Source organism: Armigeres subalbatus, chromosome 3 (genome assembly GCF_024139115.2).
Source record: "Armigeres subalbatus isolate Guangzhou_Male chromosome 3, GZ_Asu_2, whole genome shotgun sequence".
In the NCBI taxonomy this organism is placed as follows: Eukaryota; Metazoa; Arthropoda; class Insecta; order Diptera; family Culicidae; genus Armigeres; species Armigeres subalbatus.
The window spans coordinates 7,802,757-7,822,383 of NC_085141.1; the positions used below are offsets into that span (position 1 = coordinate 7,802,757).

Consider the following 19,627-nt stretch of genomic DNA (forward strand, 5'->3'; position numbering starts at 1 on the left):
CCGCGAAAATCGGACGACTGCAATTGAATAGAGCTCGTTACCATTCCGTTGAACCAACAAAAATGGTTTCCAAATTGTGCTTTGAGGGCTACAAGAAGAGGTGGAAGATGATTTGAAGACCGTCTGACTCTGCATACATGCAGAATGAAGACAACCTTTATGTACTACACGGACCCTTAGTTTCAAAATGAATTATAATCATATAAACGATGGTCTTCTTCGGGAACCAAATATTGATGAAAATATTGAAACCATTTGGATAAATTATCACTGGAAAATTATAAACTGAAGAATTCAATCTTTACAATACTACTCACGTCGTTAACATTAATTTTGGCTTTGGCTGACGTTTCCATGAATGCACAGTTGAACTGGTTGGCGAGACTTTTGCCGAGTTCCTTGCCGACCACCCGTTCGTCTTCGAGATCGCATTTGTTGCCGACCAACACCATCGGAACGTCGTCAGTGTCCTGCAGATACGTGGCATTGTTACGATTTTATTTCAATAAAACAAATGTGTGCTTACTTACCTTAACCCTCAAAATCTGTTCCCTCAGGTCTTGCAGGTCGTTGAATGTCGATTGTGCCGTAATGGAGTACACTAGTACGAAACCCTGACCGTTCTTCATATACAGATCTCGCATGGCCGTGAATTGTTCCTGCAGATATGAACAATGAGCAATGTGGAATTGAAAAAGTGGCTGTAGATTTTTACCGTTCCCGCTGTGTCCAGAATTTCCAACATGCATTGCTGTCCGTCCACTTCCACCTGCTTGCGATAACTGTCTTCTATCGTTGGATCATACTTTTCCACGAATATACCCTGGAAGTAGAGAAGGATCATTGATTAGAATTTATGTAACAGAAAATGCCAGATTCAAAACGTTTCTTATTCTCACAAAAATGCGATGTAGTTTATTATACGATACTATAGAATTGCAAAGTCTAAAAGTACTTCTATAGTCAATGCAACAAATGGGCAAAAATGAAGGGCTGTGTATAATATTTTATGGTAGGTAATATGAAAACACGGTGATTAGAGGAATGCTTTTAATAATCAATATGAGTGAGGCACTCACTGTGAGGGAAAAGGGCTACTCATAATGTTCACTATAAAAATGTAGTGCCCTTCAGCACGTACTGATAAAACTAGCCAGTCTTGATAAAGTATTTTGAAAGCGACATAACTACTCTTCTAAGCACAACTGTACCGAAATCATAGAAATCCAAACAAACCATGGTACGATTATGCATGTAAGAGCAATGTCGTTATCGCTCGATAATTCAGCACCAACATTTCAAAAGGGCGAAACTGATTTTTGTAAACAAGTCAGTCGCTGGTCAAGCAATTCAATACCACTGATAGACGCAGCGAATTATCGTCTTTTATTTAATGGCGCTGGATTGTGTGAGTGGGCACAAATTAGCCCATCAGCGACGTGAGAAGCCCTTGCTTATAAAAACAGTTTTGCCCTTTTTAAATGTTGGTGCCGAATTCTCATATTGCAACTTGTCGCCATGATTATGTTGTCATTCTTTCAAAGTAAACCGAGTTCGCATTTACACCCTATTTGTATCTGATATAGCGATATAGCCTTCTTATCAACTAATTGAACTAATTCAAAATGCTTCATCTGGAAAGTTCATTTTCGGGTCACAATTTATCAGAGCGGAAGCCTGTCGATTTTATGTGATTTAAATTAATTCCCCCTTCCTTTTTATTAATCTCCATTCGATTCCTTTCCGCTTCAACTGGGATGAATTTTGAAATCGAAACAAGGAGGTGAGTTTATTTTTAGTTCAATAAGTAAAATCCTGACATGGCAATTATTCCGAGGGAAATTGAGTTCGTCATCGTGGGCGACCTAAATAAAGAGCTTATTACCCATCCATCATGGGAATTCTGGGATTCCATCTGTCTCGTCTTTGTCAACCCAATACAAACACGGGATTAAAAGTTTGAAGTGCCCATTAAAGCCACCCCCCGTCAGCGTGCGGGCTTCCATAACGACATCGGGATCACGACTGTCATCTCCCAGAGGATGAATAGCTTCATTAATTCGGTAATGATACACCGACCGGGAGAACGGAATAGGCGCAACAAGTTGTCCGCTCCTTCCGCTTTTGGTCGGTGTCGGCTGCATGTTGTGTGCGAGGTGGACACATTGTGGGAAAATCGCGCCACAAATGGCCCACACTGCACACGAATCGCAAAAGGGGACGCCGACGACACTAAGGTTCGCTTACCAATAGTGAGCGTTATTCTTAAATTTATATTGAAGAATAAAAAAATCCACTTTATAGAAAAAATATTTTAAGCTTTTTTAGTGGAATGTATTCAACCGACTAAGACGAATTTATTACTTTCCATTTAATTCCACTACGTTTTGTTATCTTCGCAGATACGTATTTCAACCTCAACTGTGAGGACGTCTTCAGTGTCTCGTACATGACTCGACTTCGTCGAGTCGAGTCAAGTACGAGAAATTGAAGACGGCCTCACAGTTGAGGTCGAAATACGTATCTGCAAAGATAACAAAACGTAGTGGAATTAAATGGAAAGTATTAAACTCGTCTTAGACGGTTCACTTATTGATGATGATGTCTTTATGCTTACTATAAAGAGCAACAAAAACGAACATTCACTAAGTTATTTTTGCAAAGATTAACATGTTTTTATATGGTTTGCGAATAGACACGGAATATGTCATGTGAGAAAATCTCAGATACAGTCAAACCTCCATAAGTCGATATTGAAGGGACTATCGACTCATGGAAATATCGAGATGTGGAATAGTAAATCATTGGAAAGCTGTTTGAAGGGACCATCACAGTAACCCACAAAATATTTTTTAATATGGCATAATTTACTTCCATGTATTGACTCAACATCGACTCATGGAGGTTTAACTGTAATTCCATGAGAAGTCATTCTGATTCTTGAGCTAGGAAAACTCGAATCTCATCCGTGTGTGTATCTCGTTAGTTAATCGTTAATGGTTCATGCGAGTTTTGAAGTATGTCATGAAAGCGTACAGGGTTGTTACGGAGATCCTGCAACTGCAACTAAACACATGTCTGTACCAAATTGAAAAGAGGACTAATAAAACCGCAGTTAGTAGTACAACCCTGGCCCTATTCACCACTAGAAGTACTGAGGTTAGGTGAACAAGAACTAAGCAACCAAAGCTATTCCAATAAGCACCGCTTTCTAGATGAGATGATGGTTTTGACATGTTTTGTTCTTGGTCATTGGAAAATAATAAAATATCTGTAATTCATTGTAATTATTGATCACAAGACAAACTTGCATTGAGATTACGGAATTAGACAATGCAACTTTGATTTTTAAAACAATTATTTGAAACCGTATCAAAAAACATATAATACTATAATACAAAATCTAACAAATTTGCTCAAGCTGCGTTGATTTGCAAGTCAGATTCCTGAGTTTGAGCGTAAATTCTTCCGAAAACCCCTGCAGGAAATCATCATCATTACTAGAATTTCTGAGAAAATCGCAATACGGAAATTTCTCTGGAATGTCTGCCAAAAATCTTCCGGAAATACTTTCTATACATTCCTCCATGAATTCCTGTGTAAATCGCTTGAGCATGAGCAAGATGACCGTGCATTTTGCTACTTCGTGATTGACCCGAATAATCACAATTACACAAGGAACCAATGGATGGAAGCATGGAATTTACTCTCCATCCGAGAGCTCTAGAACTTTTAAATGGTCGATAACGGTGCTGGCCTCGTCCTCACGATCTATCGGGGATGGGAAGGAATTGATCATGCAATCACATGCAAACACGTCTGCATTCGTCACGAGTTCATGCGGAATTTTAACTGGAATTTTGGTGTTAGGTTCTATGGCTGAGGTTCGTCTTGATTAACGGGTTGCCAATGTTATAGTAATGAAAGTGCCTGCGAAGCGAACGTATCAGTCGAATTTAGAGCCGAATAAAAAGAAGGATGCTCAAATATTGTAAGAGGTCGGAAGGAGAAGGGCGCTGTTTATAGTCATATTGCTTCCTAGTCAGTAGACACCACATCCGACATGATTTCTGGAAAAAAGGATTGTAAAGTATGTGGCCGAGTTGACCATCGACTACGCTTTTGCCAAGAATTTCGAAAACTACCAATCGCGGATCGTCTGGACGTGGTGCGAAGATGGAAGCTATGCAAAGTGTGCCTTAACGACCATGGCAGCGCGGAATGCAAATTCAGGATGCATTGCATGATTGGCAGGTGTACGGAGCGGCATAATCCTTTGTTACATCCGAAGTCAGGAATGGTAGTGATGAATGCTCTTCTTCTTCTTATTGGCATTACATCCCCACACTGGGACAGAGCCGCCTCGCAGCTTAGTGTTCATTAAGCACTTCCACAGTTATTAACTGCGAGGTTTCTAAGCCAGGTTACCATTTTTGCATTCGTATATCGTGAGGCTAACGCGATGATACTTTTATGCCCAGGGAAGTCGAGACAATTTCCAGTCTGAAAATTGCCTAGACCGGCAGCGGGAATCGAACCCAGCCACCCTCAGCATGGTCTTGCTTTGTAGCCGCGTGTCTTACCGCACGGGTAAGGAGGGCCTCTAGTGATGAATGCTCACATCCGGCTAAATAGCACCGTACTCTTCCGTATGCTACCGGTAACGCTATTCTTCCGCGACAAATCCGTCTCTACTTTGGCATTCTTAGACGAAGGTGCATTTGTGACGATGATCGAGAAGGCATTAGCGGATCAGCTGGGTGCCAAGGGTGTTCGGCAGAAACTCGAGATTCGGTGGACCGGGGATGTAGCTCGCATAGAGAAAGATCAGTTTGAAAATATCTGCGATGGGAGAATCGGAACAGCTACTGATGAACAAAGTGTGCACAGTACAAATATTGTCATTACCGGAGAAGTCACTCGATGTACGGGATATGATACAGCGATACGAACACACCTCCGTGACTTGCCGGTTACCTCATACAAGAAGAGTCGTCCACGAATTCTCATAGGTTTGAATAACCTGCACACTATGGCTCCCACAGATGCGAGATTGGGTAGATTAGGAGAGCCAATTGCGGTCAAATCGCCACTTGGATGGACAGTTTATGGTCCGAATAATAGAGTAGCACTATCCAATTCACATGTAGTGAGTTTCCACCAGGAGGTAACAAATCAAGAGCTGCATGATTTGATAAAAAAAAATAAGTATGCGCTAGAAGAATCGGTAGTTTGTAAAGTAAAGGAGTCGCCTGAAGATACGAGAGCTCGAGAAATAATGGAGACAACTACCATCCGAACAGGATGCCGATTCGAAACCGGGTTATTGTGGAAATCAGATAACCTACAGTTTCCAGACAGCTACCCGATGGCTTTTCGGCGATGTAAACAGCTTGAGAACCGATTAAAGAGAGACCCGATACTTCAGGAGAATGTCTGCAAACAGATAGAGGACTATCAGCGGAAAGGATACGCTCATCAAGCAACACCGGAAGAACTGTCCAATGCTGACCCGAGGAAAGTTTGGTATATTCCACTGGACGTCGTTGTGAATCATCTGAAAGGGAAAGTTAGACTAGTTTGGGACGGTCGGGCTGAGGCTCAGTAAATGGAGTCTCCCTAAACTCACATCTGATGAAAGGGCCGGATATGCTAGCATCATTGCCAGCGGTAATTAACCGTTTTCGAGAACGGAGAATAGGATTTGGTGGGGACATAAGAGAAATGTACCACCAAATTAGGATCAGAGAGGAAGATAAGCAGGCCCAACGGTTCCTGTTTCGAGTAAAGGAGGGAGATGCACCTAAAGTATATGTTATGGACGTTGCCACCTTCGGGCCAACCTGCTCGCCTAGCTCCGCACAGTTTATCAAAAACAAGAATGCGATGGAATTCGCCGGGAGATTTCCAGAAGCGGTAGAAGCATTTGTGGAGAAACATTATGTAGACGACTACTACGATAGTGCTGATACGGAGGAGGAAGCTGTTCGCCGAGCTAATGACGTGAGATTTGTACATTCGAGAGGCGGTTTCGAAATCAGAAATTGGGTTTCGAATTCCGGGAAAGTTCTCCGCAGCCTCGGTGAAGGAAAAACTGAACAGGCAGTACACTTCAATAAAGACAAGGAGTCGGGCAACGAAAGGGTGCTGGGAACAATATGGAGTCCAAAGCAAGACGTGTTTTCATTTTCCACAGAACACCGAGAAGGTATGCAGAAGTACTTGCGCGATGGAAAGATCCCCTCGAAGCGAGCAGTTCTCAGCTGCGTTATGGGTTTCTTCGATCCGCTTGGATTACTCGCCCCATTTACGGTACACGGGAAGATTCTAGTGCAGGAGCTTTGGCGTGTTGGTTGTGACTGGGATGACGAAATTGGTGGGAACTGTTTAGAAACTTGGAACAGGTGGATAAGCTTGCTGCCTGCGGTAGAAGCTTTAAGAATTCCAAGAACATATTTCGGAAATTTAATTTCTGCCTCCTTCCGGTCGGTAGAGCTGCACGTATTCACCGATGCCAGCGAGAACGCGTACGGGTGTGTGGCTTATTTCCGTGTTGTTGTAGGTGATCATATCCGAGTATCCCTAGTAATGAGCTAATGGCTAGATCGAAGGTGGCACCACTAAAGCAACAATCTGTTCCACGGCTTGAACTGATGGCTGCCGTGCTCGGCGCTAAATTGATGTCAACGGGCTCTGTCAACCATTCTCTGAATGTTCATCGTCAAATTTTGTGGTCCGACTCTCAGACAGTCCTCAGCTGGATAAGGTCAGATCAGTATAAATATAAGCAAGCTGTAGCGTTCAAGATAGGTGAAATCCTGGAAAGCACAAGCGTGGCTGATTGACGGTGGGTCCCTACAAAGTTGAATATAGCGGACGTTTTAAGGAAGTGGAATGAAGGTTCTCCTCTGGTATCAGACAGTCAGTGGTTCAAGGGACCCGATCGGTGGACGCGTGGCCTGTTTCGAACAAACCGGCGACGAATACTGTCGAGGAGATGAAAGTTCGTTTCCTATTTCATGATTGAGTTTTTAACGAGTCATTAACCTTTCCGTCCCCAACGTCTGTTTTTAAGGGCTTTCAAAATTCTAAACTGATGTAAAAATCGCATTTCTTGACCTATTCTTTCGCAACAAGTTGCATTCCATCCGGATGGATCCCAATTTTTGATTTACACTAGTTTCGAGGCTATCTAAATTACGGTTCCAGAATTATTCCAGATTCCGTTGGGGTCAGTTGTCCCCGGAATATGTGGCCATTTACAATTTTAAGGCAAAACAGGTCGTGCGACACCTCAAACTTCATGATTTCACAAAGCAATGATGCAAATGATATTTTTGAGGTTCCTGGCCCACTCGGACTCAATCTGGCCACATCGGTCACAATCCGGGGACCTACGGAATGGCCATTTTCAAAATTGATTCAAAATAGGTCGTGCGACACCTCAAACTTCATGATTTTACAAAGCAATGATGGGAATGATATTTTTAGGGATCCTGGCCCACTCGGATCCATTCCGGCCACAATCCGGAGGACCTACGGGATGGCCATTTTCTAAATTGATCCAAAATAGATGGGAATGATATTTTTGGGGTTCCTGGCCTACTCGGATTTAATCCGGCCACATCGGTCCCAATCCGGGAACCAACGGAATGACCATTTTCTAAATTGATCCAAAATAGGTCGTGCTACACCTCAAACTTCATGATTTTACAAAGCAATAATGGGAATGATATTTTTGGGGTTCCTGGCCCACTCGGATTCACATCGGTCCCAATCCGGGAACCAACGGAAGGGCCATTTTCAAAATTGATTCAAAATAGGTCGTGCGACACCTCAAACTTCATGATTTTACAAAGCAATAATGGGAATGATATTTTTAGGGTTCCTGGCCCACTCGGATCCATTCCGACCACAATCCGGAGGACCAACGGAATGGCCATTTTCTAATTTGATTCAAAATAGGTCGTGCGACACCTCAAACTTCATGATTTTACAAAGCAATGATGGGAATGATATTTTTGGATTTCCTGGCCCACTCGGATTCAATCCGGCCACATCGGTTCCAATCCGGGGACCAACGGAATGGCCATTTTCAAAACTGAGTCAAAATAGGTCATGCGGCACCTCAAACTTCATGATTTTACAAAGCAATGATGGGAATAAGAATATTTTTGGGGTTCCTGGCCCACTCGGATGCATTCCGGCCACAATCCGGAGGACCTATGGAATGGCCATTTTCTAAATTGATCCAAATAAAGTCGTGCGACACCTCAAACTTCATGATTTTACAAAGCAATTCAAAGGGTTCCTGGCCCATTCGGATCCATTCCGGCAATGATGGGAATGATATTTTCGGGGTTCCTGGCCCACTCGGATTCAATCCGGCCACATCGGTCACAATCCGGAAACGAACGTAATGGCCATTTTCAAAATTGATTCAAAATAGGTCGTGCGACACCTCAAACTTCATGATTTTACAAGCAATGATGGGAATGATATTTTTAGAGTTCCTGACCCACTCGGATTCAATCAGGCCACATCGGTCACAATCCGGGGACCAACGGAATGGCCATTTTCTAAATTGATTCAAAATAGGTCGTGCAACACCTCAAACTTCATTATTTTACAAAGCAATGATGAGAATGATATTTTTAGGGTTCCTGGCCCACTCGGAACCGTTCCGGCCACACTCCGGAGGACCTACGGAATGGCCATTTTCTAAATTGATTCAAAATAGGTCGTGCGACACCTCAAACTTCATGATTTTACAAAGCAATGATGGGATTGATATTTTTAGGGTTCCTGGCCCACTCGGATTCAATCTGGCCACATCGGTCACAATACGGGGACCTACGGGATGGCCATTTTCTAAATTAATTCAAAATAGGTCATGTGGCACCTCAAACTTCATGATTTTATAAAGCAATGATGGGAATGATACAAGGGCGTAGCCAGAGTGGTCAGGTTGGGGCAATATAACTCGAAAAGTTTCGGGATCAAGAATTGTCCTTGAAATCCTTCTAGAAGCTCCCCTGGGAACTTCTAAATTCCTCCGGAAAGTAATCCACAAATTCCTCTGAAAATCGTTCGAAAATCTTTCTCATGTAATTGTAATTTCTCCTTATCTAGAAACCCCTCACTAAATTTGTTTTTTAGGAAATTCATGAGGAATTCCTTGAAGATTTCTTTTCTTCTCCAATTTTTCCTTCTAGACATTTCTTTGGCTATTCTTCCAGAAAAAACTCCCGGCATTTCCTTCAGGAATACATTCGAGGGTTCCTTCAAGAATACAAACGGAATTTCCTTCCAAAATTCCGCTAGAAGTTTCTTCAGAAATTTATGACGGAAATCCTCCGATTTCGCTCCACAATTTCACTTGTAAATCTATAAGAAATTCCTTCGGAAATTCTTCTAGGAACTTCTCCGGGCATTTCTCCAGGAACTCTTCCTTTAATTCCTCCAGGATAACTTTCAGGGGTTTTTCCGGTAATACCTCCATAAATTTAATAGCGAAATCCCCTAGGATTTCATTCTGGAATTCTTTCCGCTATTACTTCAGAATATCCTTCAAGAATTCATCTAAAAATTTGTTTAGAAATTTATCCAGGAATTCGTCCATATATTTCCTCGGAAATTCTTCCAGGTATTTTCCCGGGAATTGCTTCAGATACTTCTCCAGGAATTCCTTCAGCAATTTCTCCCGAAATTTTTCCGCGGAATTGTCCTGGAATGCTTTCCGGATTTCACTAGAAATTCACTCCAGAATTTCATTCGGATATTAATTTCAGAGTTCCTTCAAGATATCTTTCAAGAGTTCTTCCAAGTATTTTTTCAGAACTATCCCCGGAAATTCATCCGTGAATTTCTTCAGCATTTCATCTGGGAATTTCTGCAATAATTTCTCCTGGTATTTTTCCGGGAATTCCTTCAAATATTTATCCAGAAATTCCTCCATGAACTTCTCCAAGAATTAGTTCAGGACTTCCTTGTGAGAATTCTTCCGAAAGTGCTTGTGGGACCTCCTCCAGGAGTTTTTCCAAGAGTTCCTCTGGGAATCCCTCCAAGAACTTCACAGAGAAATCCAGGAGGATATATGGCAGGAATTATACGGGAAATGGGATTTCGAAAGATCCTCTAGAAATTCAACTCCGGGTATTCCAACGACTGTTCCTCTGAAAATTTCTCCGGGAGTTCCAGCAGTAGCTCCTCCGGGAATTAATTCTGGCTTTTTTACTATTTATCTACAAAATTCTCCAGAAGTTCCTCGGAGAATTTCTCTGGGAGTTGCTCTGAGAGATCTTTTGAGAACTCTTCCAGGAGTTCCCCCTGGAATTCTTACGGAAGTTCAATTGGGAGTTCATCCAAGAGTTCTTACGAGAGTTACTCTAGAAATTCTTCCTGTAGTTCTTTAAGAAATTCCTCCAGAAGTTCCACCGGAAGTTCTCCGGAAATTCTTCCAGAAATTCCTCCAGGAGCTCCTCCGGAAATTACTCCAGGAGTTCCTTATTAGACAAACACTGGGGGGAACTGCCATAGAAACTTCCAGAGGAATGCTCATAGAAACTGCCGATGGATCTCCCGGAGGAATTCTCGTAGTAACTGTCGAAAGAGCTCCCGTAAGAGCTCTCGGAGGAATTTCAGGAGGAACTCCTAGCAGAATTCCTAGAGGGACTCCCAGAGAAACTATTGGAAGAACTTTGGGAGGAATTTCCAGTTAAATTTCTGAAGAAGGACTAAATGATTTCCTGAAAGAAGCCTGCATGATTTCCTGGAAGAGCTACTGGTGGAACTTCCAGAGGCATTCTTGAAATAACTTCCGGAGGAATTTCTGAAAAAACTCCCGGGAGAATTTTGAAATGAACCCCCGAAGGAACTGCCAGTGAAATTATCAGAAGAATGCTCGAAAAAAATCTTGGATAATTCATCTTATACACAAATCTCGTCTAGCTGAAACCTTTCTAGGGGTATGTAGCTGAGCTGCATCATCATTATCATCAGAGGACCTCCCGGAGATTACCTTCAGGAGCTCCCAGAGAAATTCTCGGTGGAGCTTCAGGAGGATTTTCTATATAAATTCCTGAAGAAGCCTTAATGAATTCCATAAAGAAAGCTTGAATAAATTTCTGGATGAAATTCTGGAGAAATTCCCGGAAGAGGAACCCCCGTAGGATCTACCGATAGAACTAGTGGAATAATTCTCGGAGAAAATCCTGCAGGAACTCTTCGAGGAACTGCCGGTGGAATTCCCGGAGGAACTCCAAGAGGAATTTTCAAAAAAAACTCCTGGAGGATGTCCCAGTAGAAACCTTGAAGTTTCTACCGGAATTATATCAGAATTTCTTTGGGAATTAATCTAGAAATTCCTCTGAAAATTCCATAGTTGATTTCATTTATGGTATAATTTCTGTATAAATTTTCGGTGGAATTCCTAGGTCCCTGGATTGTGACCGATGTGGTCGGATTGAATCCGAGTAGGTCAGGGTAAGGGTCAGGGTCACCCTAAAAATATCATTCTTATCATTGCTTTGTAAAATCATGAAGTTTGAGGTGTCGCTCGACCTATTTTGAATCAATTTAGAAAATGGCCATTCCGTTGGTCCCCAGATTGTGACCGATGTGGCCGGATTGAATCCGAGTGGGTCAGGAACCCTAAAAATATCATTCTCATCATTGCTTTGTGAAATCATGAAGTTTGTGGTGTCGCACGACCTATTTTGAATCAATTTAGAAAATGGCCATTCCGTAGGTCCCCGGATTGTGACCGATGTGGCCGGATTGTGACCGATGTGGCCGGATTGTGACCGATGTGGCCGGATTGAATCCGAGTGGGCCAGGAACCCTAAAAATTTCTTTCTCATCATTGCTTTGTAAAATCATGAAGTTTGAGGTGTCTCAGGAAAGGAAAGAAAGGAAAAATTGGAGAAGAAAAGAAATCTTCAAGGAATTCCTCATGAATTTCCTAAAAAACAAATTTAGTGAGGGGTTTCTAGATAAGGAGAAATTACAATTACATGAGAAAGATTTTCGAACGATTTTCAGAGGAATTTGTGGATTACTTTCCGAGTGGGCCAGGAACTCTAAAAATATCATTCCCATCATTGCTTGTAAAATCATGAAGTTTGAGGTGTCGCACGACCTATTTTGAATCAATTTAGAAAATGGCCATTCCGTTGGTCCCCGGATTGGGACTGATGTGGCCGGATTGGATCCGAGTGGAACAGGAACCCCAAAAATATTATTCCCAGCATTGCTTTGTGAAATCGTGAAGTTTGTGGTGTCGCACGACCTATTTTGAATCAATTAAGAAAATGGCCATTCCGTAGGTCCCCGGATTGTGACCGATGTTGCCGGATTGAATCCGAGTGGAACAGGAACCCTAAAAATATCATTCCCATCATCGCTTTGTAAAATCATGAAGTTTGAGATGTCGCACGACATATTTTGAATCAATTTAGAAAATGGCCATTCCGTAGGTCCCCGGATTGTTGCCGGAATGGATTCGAGTGGGCCAGGAACCCTAAAAATATCTTTCTCATCATTGCTTTGTAAAATCATGAAGTTTGAGGTGTCGCACGACCTATTTTGAATCAATTTTGAAAATGGCCATTCCGTTGATCCCCGGATTGTGACCGATGTTGCCGGATTGAATCCGAGTGGAACAGGAACCCTAAAAATATCATTCCCATCATCGCTTTGTAAAATCATGAAGTTTGAGGTGTCGCACGACCTATTTTGAATCAATTTTGGAAATGGCCATTCCGTTGGTCCCCGGATTGTGGCCGATGTGGCCAGATTGAATGCGAGTGGGCCAGGAGCCCCAAAAATATCATTCGCATCATTGCTTTGTAAAATCATGAAGTTTGAGGTGTCGCACGACCTGTTTTGACTTAAAATTGTAAATGGCCACATATTCCGGGGACAACTGACCCCAACGGAATCTGGAATAATTCTGGAACTACACTGTGAATAGCCTCGAAACTAGTATAAATCAAAAATTGGGATCCATCCGGATGGAATGCAACTTGTTGCGAAAGAATCGGTCAAGAAATGCGGTTTTTATAGCAGTTTGGATTTTTGAAAGCCCTTAAAAACAGACGTTGGGGACGGAAAGGTTTCGACGTGAGGGTAACGAATCGATGGAAGAAGCTAGTGCGGATTACGGCATTAGTTCTACGGTTCATTGGTAATTGCCAGCGGAAAGCTAAAGAAGTTCCGATTTGGACGGCTAAAACGGCCGGGACATTGGGGAAAGACCTAGAAGGTGGAATGACGTCAGTATATTTGCCAATCCAACAGAGCGAATTCCAGCATGCAGAGGTTATACTTTGGAAACAGGCGACATTCTTGCGACTTTCACAGAAGTTTCTTTATAATTTTTCGGATTTTAAATGGTTCAGAAATCCTCTGAACGAATTTCGATTCAGAAGGTGTTGATTTTGTTCATTATTTATGTTTCGTGGTTTTTAGTCCGTCGTAAACGTGGAAAACATACAAAATAAAGGCCCACAAGCAACTGTATCAACGACAAACATTTTATTTGCATTTGATTAGTATTTTCTACTTGGGGGCAGCAGTGACTATGTCCAAGGACTTGATGATCCCTCCTTACGCCATCTGCGAGTTGTGGTGACTGCCTAGGATGTGGTGGGGTTTGACAGTGGGCACTGTTAAACTTCTATAAAAAGCAAGAAGGCTTCCCCAAAACGACAGTGTACTGCTCAAAGCGCACAATCCCATGTCCTGGTGTTAGGTGGGACGCTAAACAGACCTGACACGACGGCCCTCCGACGAGACAGGAGGTTTGCACAGGCGCAGGCCGTCTTTAAAAACAACCATTACGAATGATATAGAAGATAATACGACTCGATACAATCGGCAATGACCTAGGCGTCGAATAAAGGATAACGATTGGAAGCTTGGAACATGGAACTGCAAGGCGATAGGCTTCGCAGGTTGCGACAGGATAATCTACTGGAAATCTCCTGGACAGGACAGAAAGTGTGGAAAAGCGGGCATCGGGCGACTACCTTCTACCAAAGCTGTGGCACCACAGAGATATACGATGGATGCCCACTGCGGGACGTCAAAATCGTCATCGGCGACATGAACGCTCAGGTAGGAAGGGAAGAAATTTATAGACCGGTCATCGGACCGGATACCGTACCGATACCGCATACCGTATCGAACGACAACGCCAACGATGCATAAACTTTGCAGCCTCCCGCGGAATGGTAGCACCTTCTTCCCCCGCAAGAATATCCACAAGGCTACATCCCCGGGCAGAAGCTATGAACAGAATAACAAAACATGATATGGACTTGATTGATATAGCTTAGCTTAGCTTAGACTGACTGTACATATCAATGGTTGCTACTCCGTGATTGATTAGAACTGGTGCAAATTGCACTACGATCCAAGTAAATAGTGGTTGGGATTTACCAACTATTCTCGAAGTGCACGTTTCAGCAGCTCGCAAATATTGATCAATATCGGCGCCGGCCAAGTCCTTACAGTCAGTTGGGAAACGGAGGGAATGTAAGTCTGTGGTAATTGTTGCTACTAGAGACCGAGAATACCTCTGCATCTCCACATTTACCACGGGAAGGAAGTAGTGTTAGTTGGGTGGGGTAATCAGTAACATAGATCGGGATTCACCATGGAAAGTGATGTGACCTATGAAACTTCTACACAGCAGTATTAGCATTTCCTTATTTGTTCAATTGTTCATTCTTCGCGAGAATAAACAATCAATCGCTCGTGATTGTTCATTTGAATTTCGGATTAGGCGCCCGCGTTATCATTTCATTAACGTAAGAAAAGTAAAAAAGAAACGGGATTGAAAATAATTGGTAGTAATCGGAAAGCTAATGTTATTCAGCAACCCTTATTTTATCTCTATTTGACGTTGAGTAAGAATGTAAATTTACGTTCATTTTACATGTCGTTTATTTTGCATTACTTTCGCGCGCGCGTGTGTGTCACTTGCCTTGACCAGTATACCGTAATCAGGATCTCACTGGTATTAATCCTGATGTGCCGGTTGGCACTCGTGTTGGGCTTGTGCGCTTTGAGCGGCACACGGTCGCTTCCCAGTCTACATAAAATCGCACATGGTGCAATACAAGATGCTAAATTGGAGACGATATACATACATGTTGTGTGGAAAAGTATCTCTATCGCCTGCACTTCAGCATCCTACACGACACCATATACGTTCATGTGTTGACTGGGTTTGATAGGGCCTGCTTATGGACACATGCAGCTTTTTGTAGAGGTTTAACAGAGCCCACTGTCAAACCCCACCACATCCTAGGCAGCCCCCCTAACTCACAGAGGCCATGGGGAGGGGTCGTAAAGCCCTTGGACATAGTCCCTGCTGCCCCAATGATATGGACTTGATTGATATAAGAGATAAAAGAATAGGTAACAATATCAAAAATTTGCACCGAAATATCATTTGAATATCAAGATATGCTATGGATAAGAACAAACTAATGGCACATGATATTGATCACTTCTTATAAATAGCATAACATGATCTTCTTATGATATTTTAGTGCAAAATATTGATTTTATCGTCTGATCTTTTATCTCTTGTATCAATCATATACATATCTCATTTTGCTATCTTATCAACATTTGATATTATTGAGCTATTTTCGTCTACTCGGGTCGCTACATAGAAATCACCTAATCAAGAAACGGAAATTGAGAATATTGAATACGACCACTACCTCGTTGCAGTATGTCTGCGCTCAAATCTCAAATCAAATCGAAGTCATTCGCCGCGGCTAAACATTGGGCGGTTAAAAGACTGTAGACTAGCCCAAGACTACGCGCAGCAGCTGGAAGTGACACTCTTGAATATGGCTGGAGAGATATTCGATTCACCATTGGAAGCACCGCAACCGCTGCACTAGTCACGGTGCCCCCGGATTAGAGAAACGACTGGTATTACGGCGAATGTGCGCATTTATTACGTGCCACAGCCAAGGTTTGGGAGGATGAGGTTCTGCCGCAGGAGTGGATGGAAGGTGTCGTGTGTCCCATTTACAAAAAGGGCGATAAGCTGGATTGTAGCAACTACCGCGCAATCATATTGCTGAACGCCGCCTACAAGGTACTCTCCCAAATTTTATGCCGTCGACTAGGACCAATTGCAAGGGAGTTCGTGGGGCAGTACCAGGCGGGATTTATGGGTGAACGCTCTACCACAGACCAGGTGTTCGCCATACGTCAGGTATTGCAGAAATGCCGCGAATAGATCGTGCCCATCCACACATCATCTATTTATCGACTTCAAAGCCGCATATGATACAATCGATCGGGACCAGCTATGGCAGCTAATGCACGAAAACGGATTTCCGGATAAACTGATACGGATCAAGGCGACGATGGATCGGGTGATGTGCGTAGTTAGAGTTTCAGGGGCATTCTCGAGTCCCTTCGAAACGCGTAGAGGGTTACGGCAAGGTGATGGTCTTTCGTGTCTGCTATTCAACATCGCTTTGGAGGGAGTAATACGAAGGGCAGGGATTGACACGAGTGGTACGATTTTCACGAAGTCCGTCCAGTTATTTGGTTTCACCGACGACATTGATATCATGGCACGTAACTTTGAGAGGATGGAGGAAGCCTACATCAGACTGAAAAGCGAAGCTAAACGGATTGGACTAGTCATCAACACGGCGAAGACGAAGTACATGATAGGAAGAGGCTCAAGAGAGGTCAATGTAAGCCACCCACCACGAGTTTCTATCGGTGGTGACGAAATCGAGGTGGTTGGGCTCACTGGTGACCGCCGATAACGATACCAGCAGAGAAATTCGGAGGCGCACAGTGGCTGGAAATCGTACGTACTTTGGACTCCGCAAGACGATCGAATAGAGTTCGCCGCCGTACCAAACCGACTATCTACAAAACGCTTATAAGACCGGTAGTTCTCTACGGACACGAGACCTGGACGATGCTCGTGGAGGACCAACGCGCACTGGGAGTTTTTGAAAGGATTGCGTACCATCTATGGTGGGGTGCAGATGGCGGACGGTACGTGGAGGAGGCGAATGAACCACGAGTTGCATCAGCTGTTGGGAGAACCATCCATCGTTCACACCGCGAAAATCAGAAGACTGCGGTGGGCCGGGCACGTAGCCAGAATGTCGGACAGTAATCCGGTGAAAATGGTTCTCGACAATGATCCGACGGGAACAAGAAGGCGAGGTGCACAGCGGGCAAGGTGGATCGATCAGGTGGAGGACGATTTGCGGACCCTCCGCAGACTGCGTGGTTGGCGAAGTGCAGCCATGGACCGAGCTGAATGGAGAAGACTTTTATGTGCAGCACAGGCCACTCCGGCCTTAGTCTGATAATAAATAAATAAATTGGAGGGAGTCGTTCGAAGGGCAGGAATTGAAAGGAGTGGTACAATTAAAACGAACTCCGTTCCGACGACATTGATAATATTGATATTATGGCACGTAACTTTGAGAAGATGGAGGAAGCGTTTATTTACTTTATTTTTTGTATCGTTTTCACTTTTTTACATATGGGACTGACTTGCGACTCGCTGCAGCATAGCTGTGGCCACCCAGAAGATGCTCCCAGTCGAACCATTTCTCGAGCAAGACGAGGCGCCGATCCTCCCCAAATACCCGAATGAGAAGCTGAAATTCCCTGATCCCGAATCCTAAGCTCCGTCCATCCTTAAATATTGTAAACCAAATCTCGAGTAACCACGAGTACGTTGGCTTGAGTCCCTCTGTTACTACATAAAAACAAGAAATCGATTGTACATAAAGCAAAGAATCGTGGATTCGTAAAGTATTATACACGCATTTGCCTACCAAATAAATGAACTTGGAAAAAAGTGAATCGTAAACTGATACAAATTCGATCAAAACAGAATCGAAGAAGCAGCCCCCACTGACAAGCTATGATAAAACGCCTCGTTCTTGCTCATTTGTCATGAACGTGAAATGTTTTCCACCATTACTCAATAGAGGCCCTAAAATTAATTAGTATACTTACTTTTACTTATGGATCCTGTACACCTCCGGTGGTGCAAAGGGCCGACTTGAAAGATCTCCATCCTGAGCGATGCCCGGCTATCGCTTTAACCTGTTGCCAGGTTAGATTTCGGTCGACTTCTTTTATTTCTTTATTGAGGCTTTATTAGTATAGAATTGAACAAATTCTATCAATGATGCCTAACTGCCTGAAATGTTTCAATTATTGGTGACGGTCTCCACTATTAGAGCATTTACCCAATCATTTCGTGCAATTTGGAGTGCTCGTTTTGTTGGTTCTTTTTTCCAATCTACATAGGTACAAGATTCCCGGCGTGCGGTTCTGAGCTGCGAGACATAGAAGGTCCCGCCTGCAGCATCAGACCATCAGAGGGATTGCGCACTGAGCAGGGTGTTGAATATATTTGCATGAAAAACAGTATCAGTAGCATAGGACGATGTCACCGGGATGGCTCGGAATCGGTTTAAATGGTGTTTACATTTAAACAAAGCAATTAAAGAGGACGGAATCTGGTTGCTTCAAGAGCAGGTAATTAGGGGTTTTCTTGGAGAGACGCTAACACCTTTCGATTGGAAAGAATCTGTTTTCCAGTGGTAGGAGAATCGAACTCTTTTAAAAGACATCAAACGATGCTTTAATAATCCAAATTGGACATAACTTTATACTTCAAATATAAAAACACAAAGTAAAGCTATATATTGCCACAAAATTTGCCACAGTAAATGACTGCAAAACAATTCAGCTGTTAAATGTAACTCATTGATCGTCAAAAACTGAAGTTGTACTGAACAACAATAACTGACAAAACATATTTTGGCATTCGGACAGTTTGAACTGAAAAATGGCTAATAAAATTCTTTCGCAATAACAAAATATTTGAGATTGTAAAAGCATCTCATTCTAAAACATTATTGAAACAATAGAAACCAATTGCCTGTTTATTCAGGGTGTCTACTCATCTGTGAAAACAAAATTCCCTGATTTTTCCAGGTGTTTTACATTAATTTCCAGAAAAAAACAAACGTGCCATATATAGATTTTAGCAGCAAAATGATCATTTCAAAAAAGTAAATATTGCGAAAAATATTATTTAAAAAAAAATTGGTGGCTTCACAAAAACAATGTTGTAAATTACTTAAGAAATTCCTCCAGGAATTCTTCGCAAGTTCATCCAGAAATTGCTTTCAGCCATTCAATCAAAATTCCTTCAGGAATCACATAGTAAGTTTCTCCAGGTATTCCTTTGAAAATTTGCGTTGCGTTGCGTTGCGTTGTAACGGAGTATTTCGTAGATTGCATACTGATGGTTGTCATGTATATTCTTTACCTTTCTTACCCCAATTGCTTATGGATTTCCATTTGGGATTCAATGGAAATCCAATTGGGGGTCCAAAATGATAAAACATGAAAGTTATCATTGCCGGCCACGCCCATCTTTTCCGTTACTAGGAAAGGGAAGGAAATGATGATATGACATCTACTTAACGAGAGGCCAGCGACTCACCGACGCCCTCATAGATGTCAAGGAATTGGATGGTGGGTAGGGTATGTGGTTTAGGAGTATCATTATAAGCAAATGATAGAAAATTTGTGGAAA

The 19,627-nt window shown here is 42.7% G+C and overlaps 1 protein-coding gene across 1 annotated transcript in view; it reads right to left on the reverse strand.

The window, feature by feature from the left end:
* LOC134224522 (ras-related protein Rap1) overlaps nucleotides 1–19,627 on the reverse strand; it is a 92,576-nt gene that overhangs the window by 16,365 nt on the left and 56,584 nt on the right. Inside the window, exons 4-6 of the mRNA XM_062703896.1 lie at nucleotides 716–823; nucleotides 531–659; nucleotides 318–470 (exon numbers count right to left, since the gene is read on the reverse strand). Of these exons, the coding sequence (XP_062559880.1) occupies nucleotides 318–470; nucleotides 531–659; nucleotides 716–823 (390 nt within the window). The remainder of the gene's footprint in view (nucleotides 1–317; nucleotides 471–530; nucleotides 660–715; nucleotides 824–19,627) is intronic.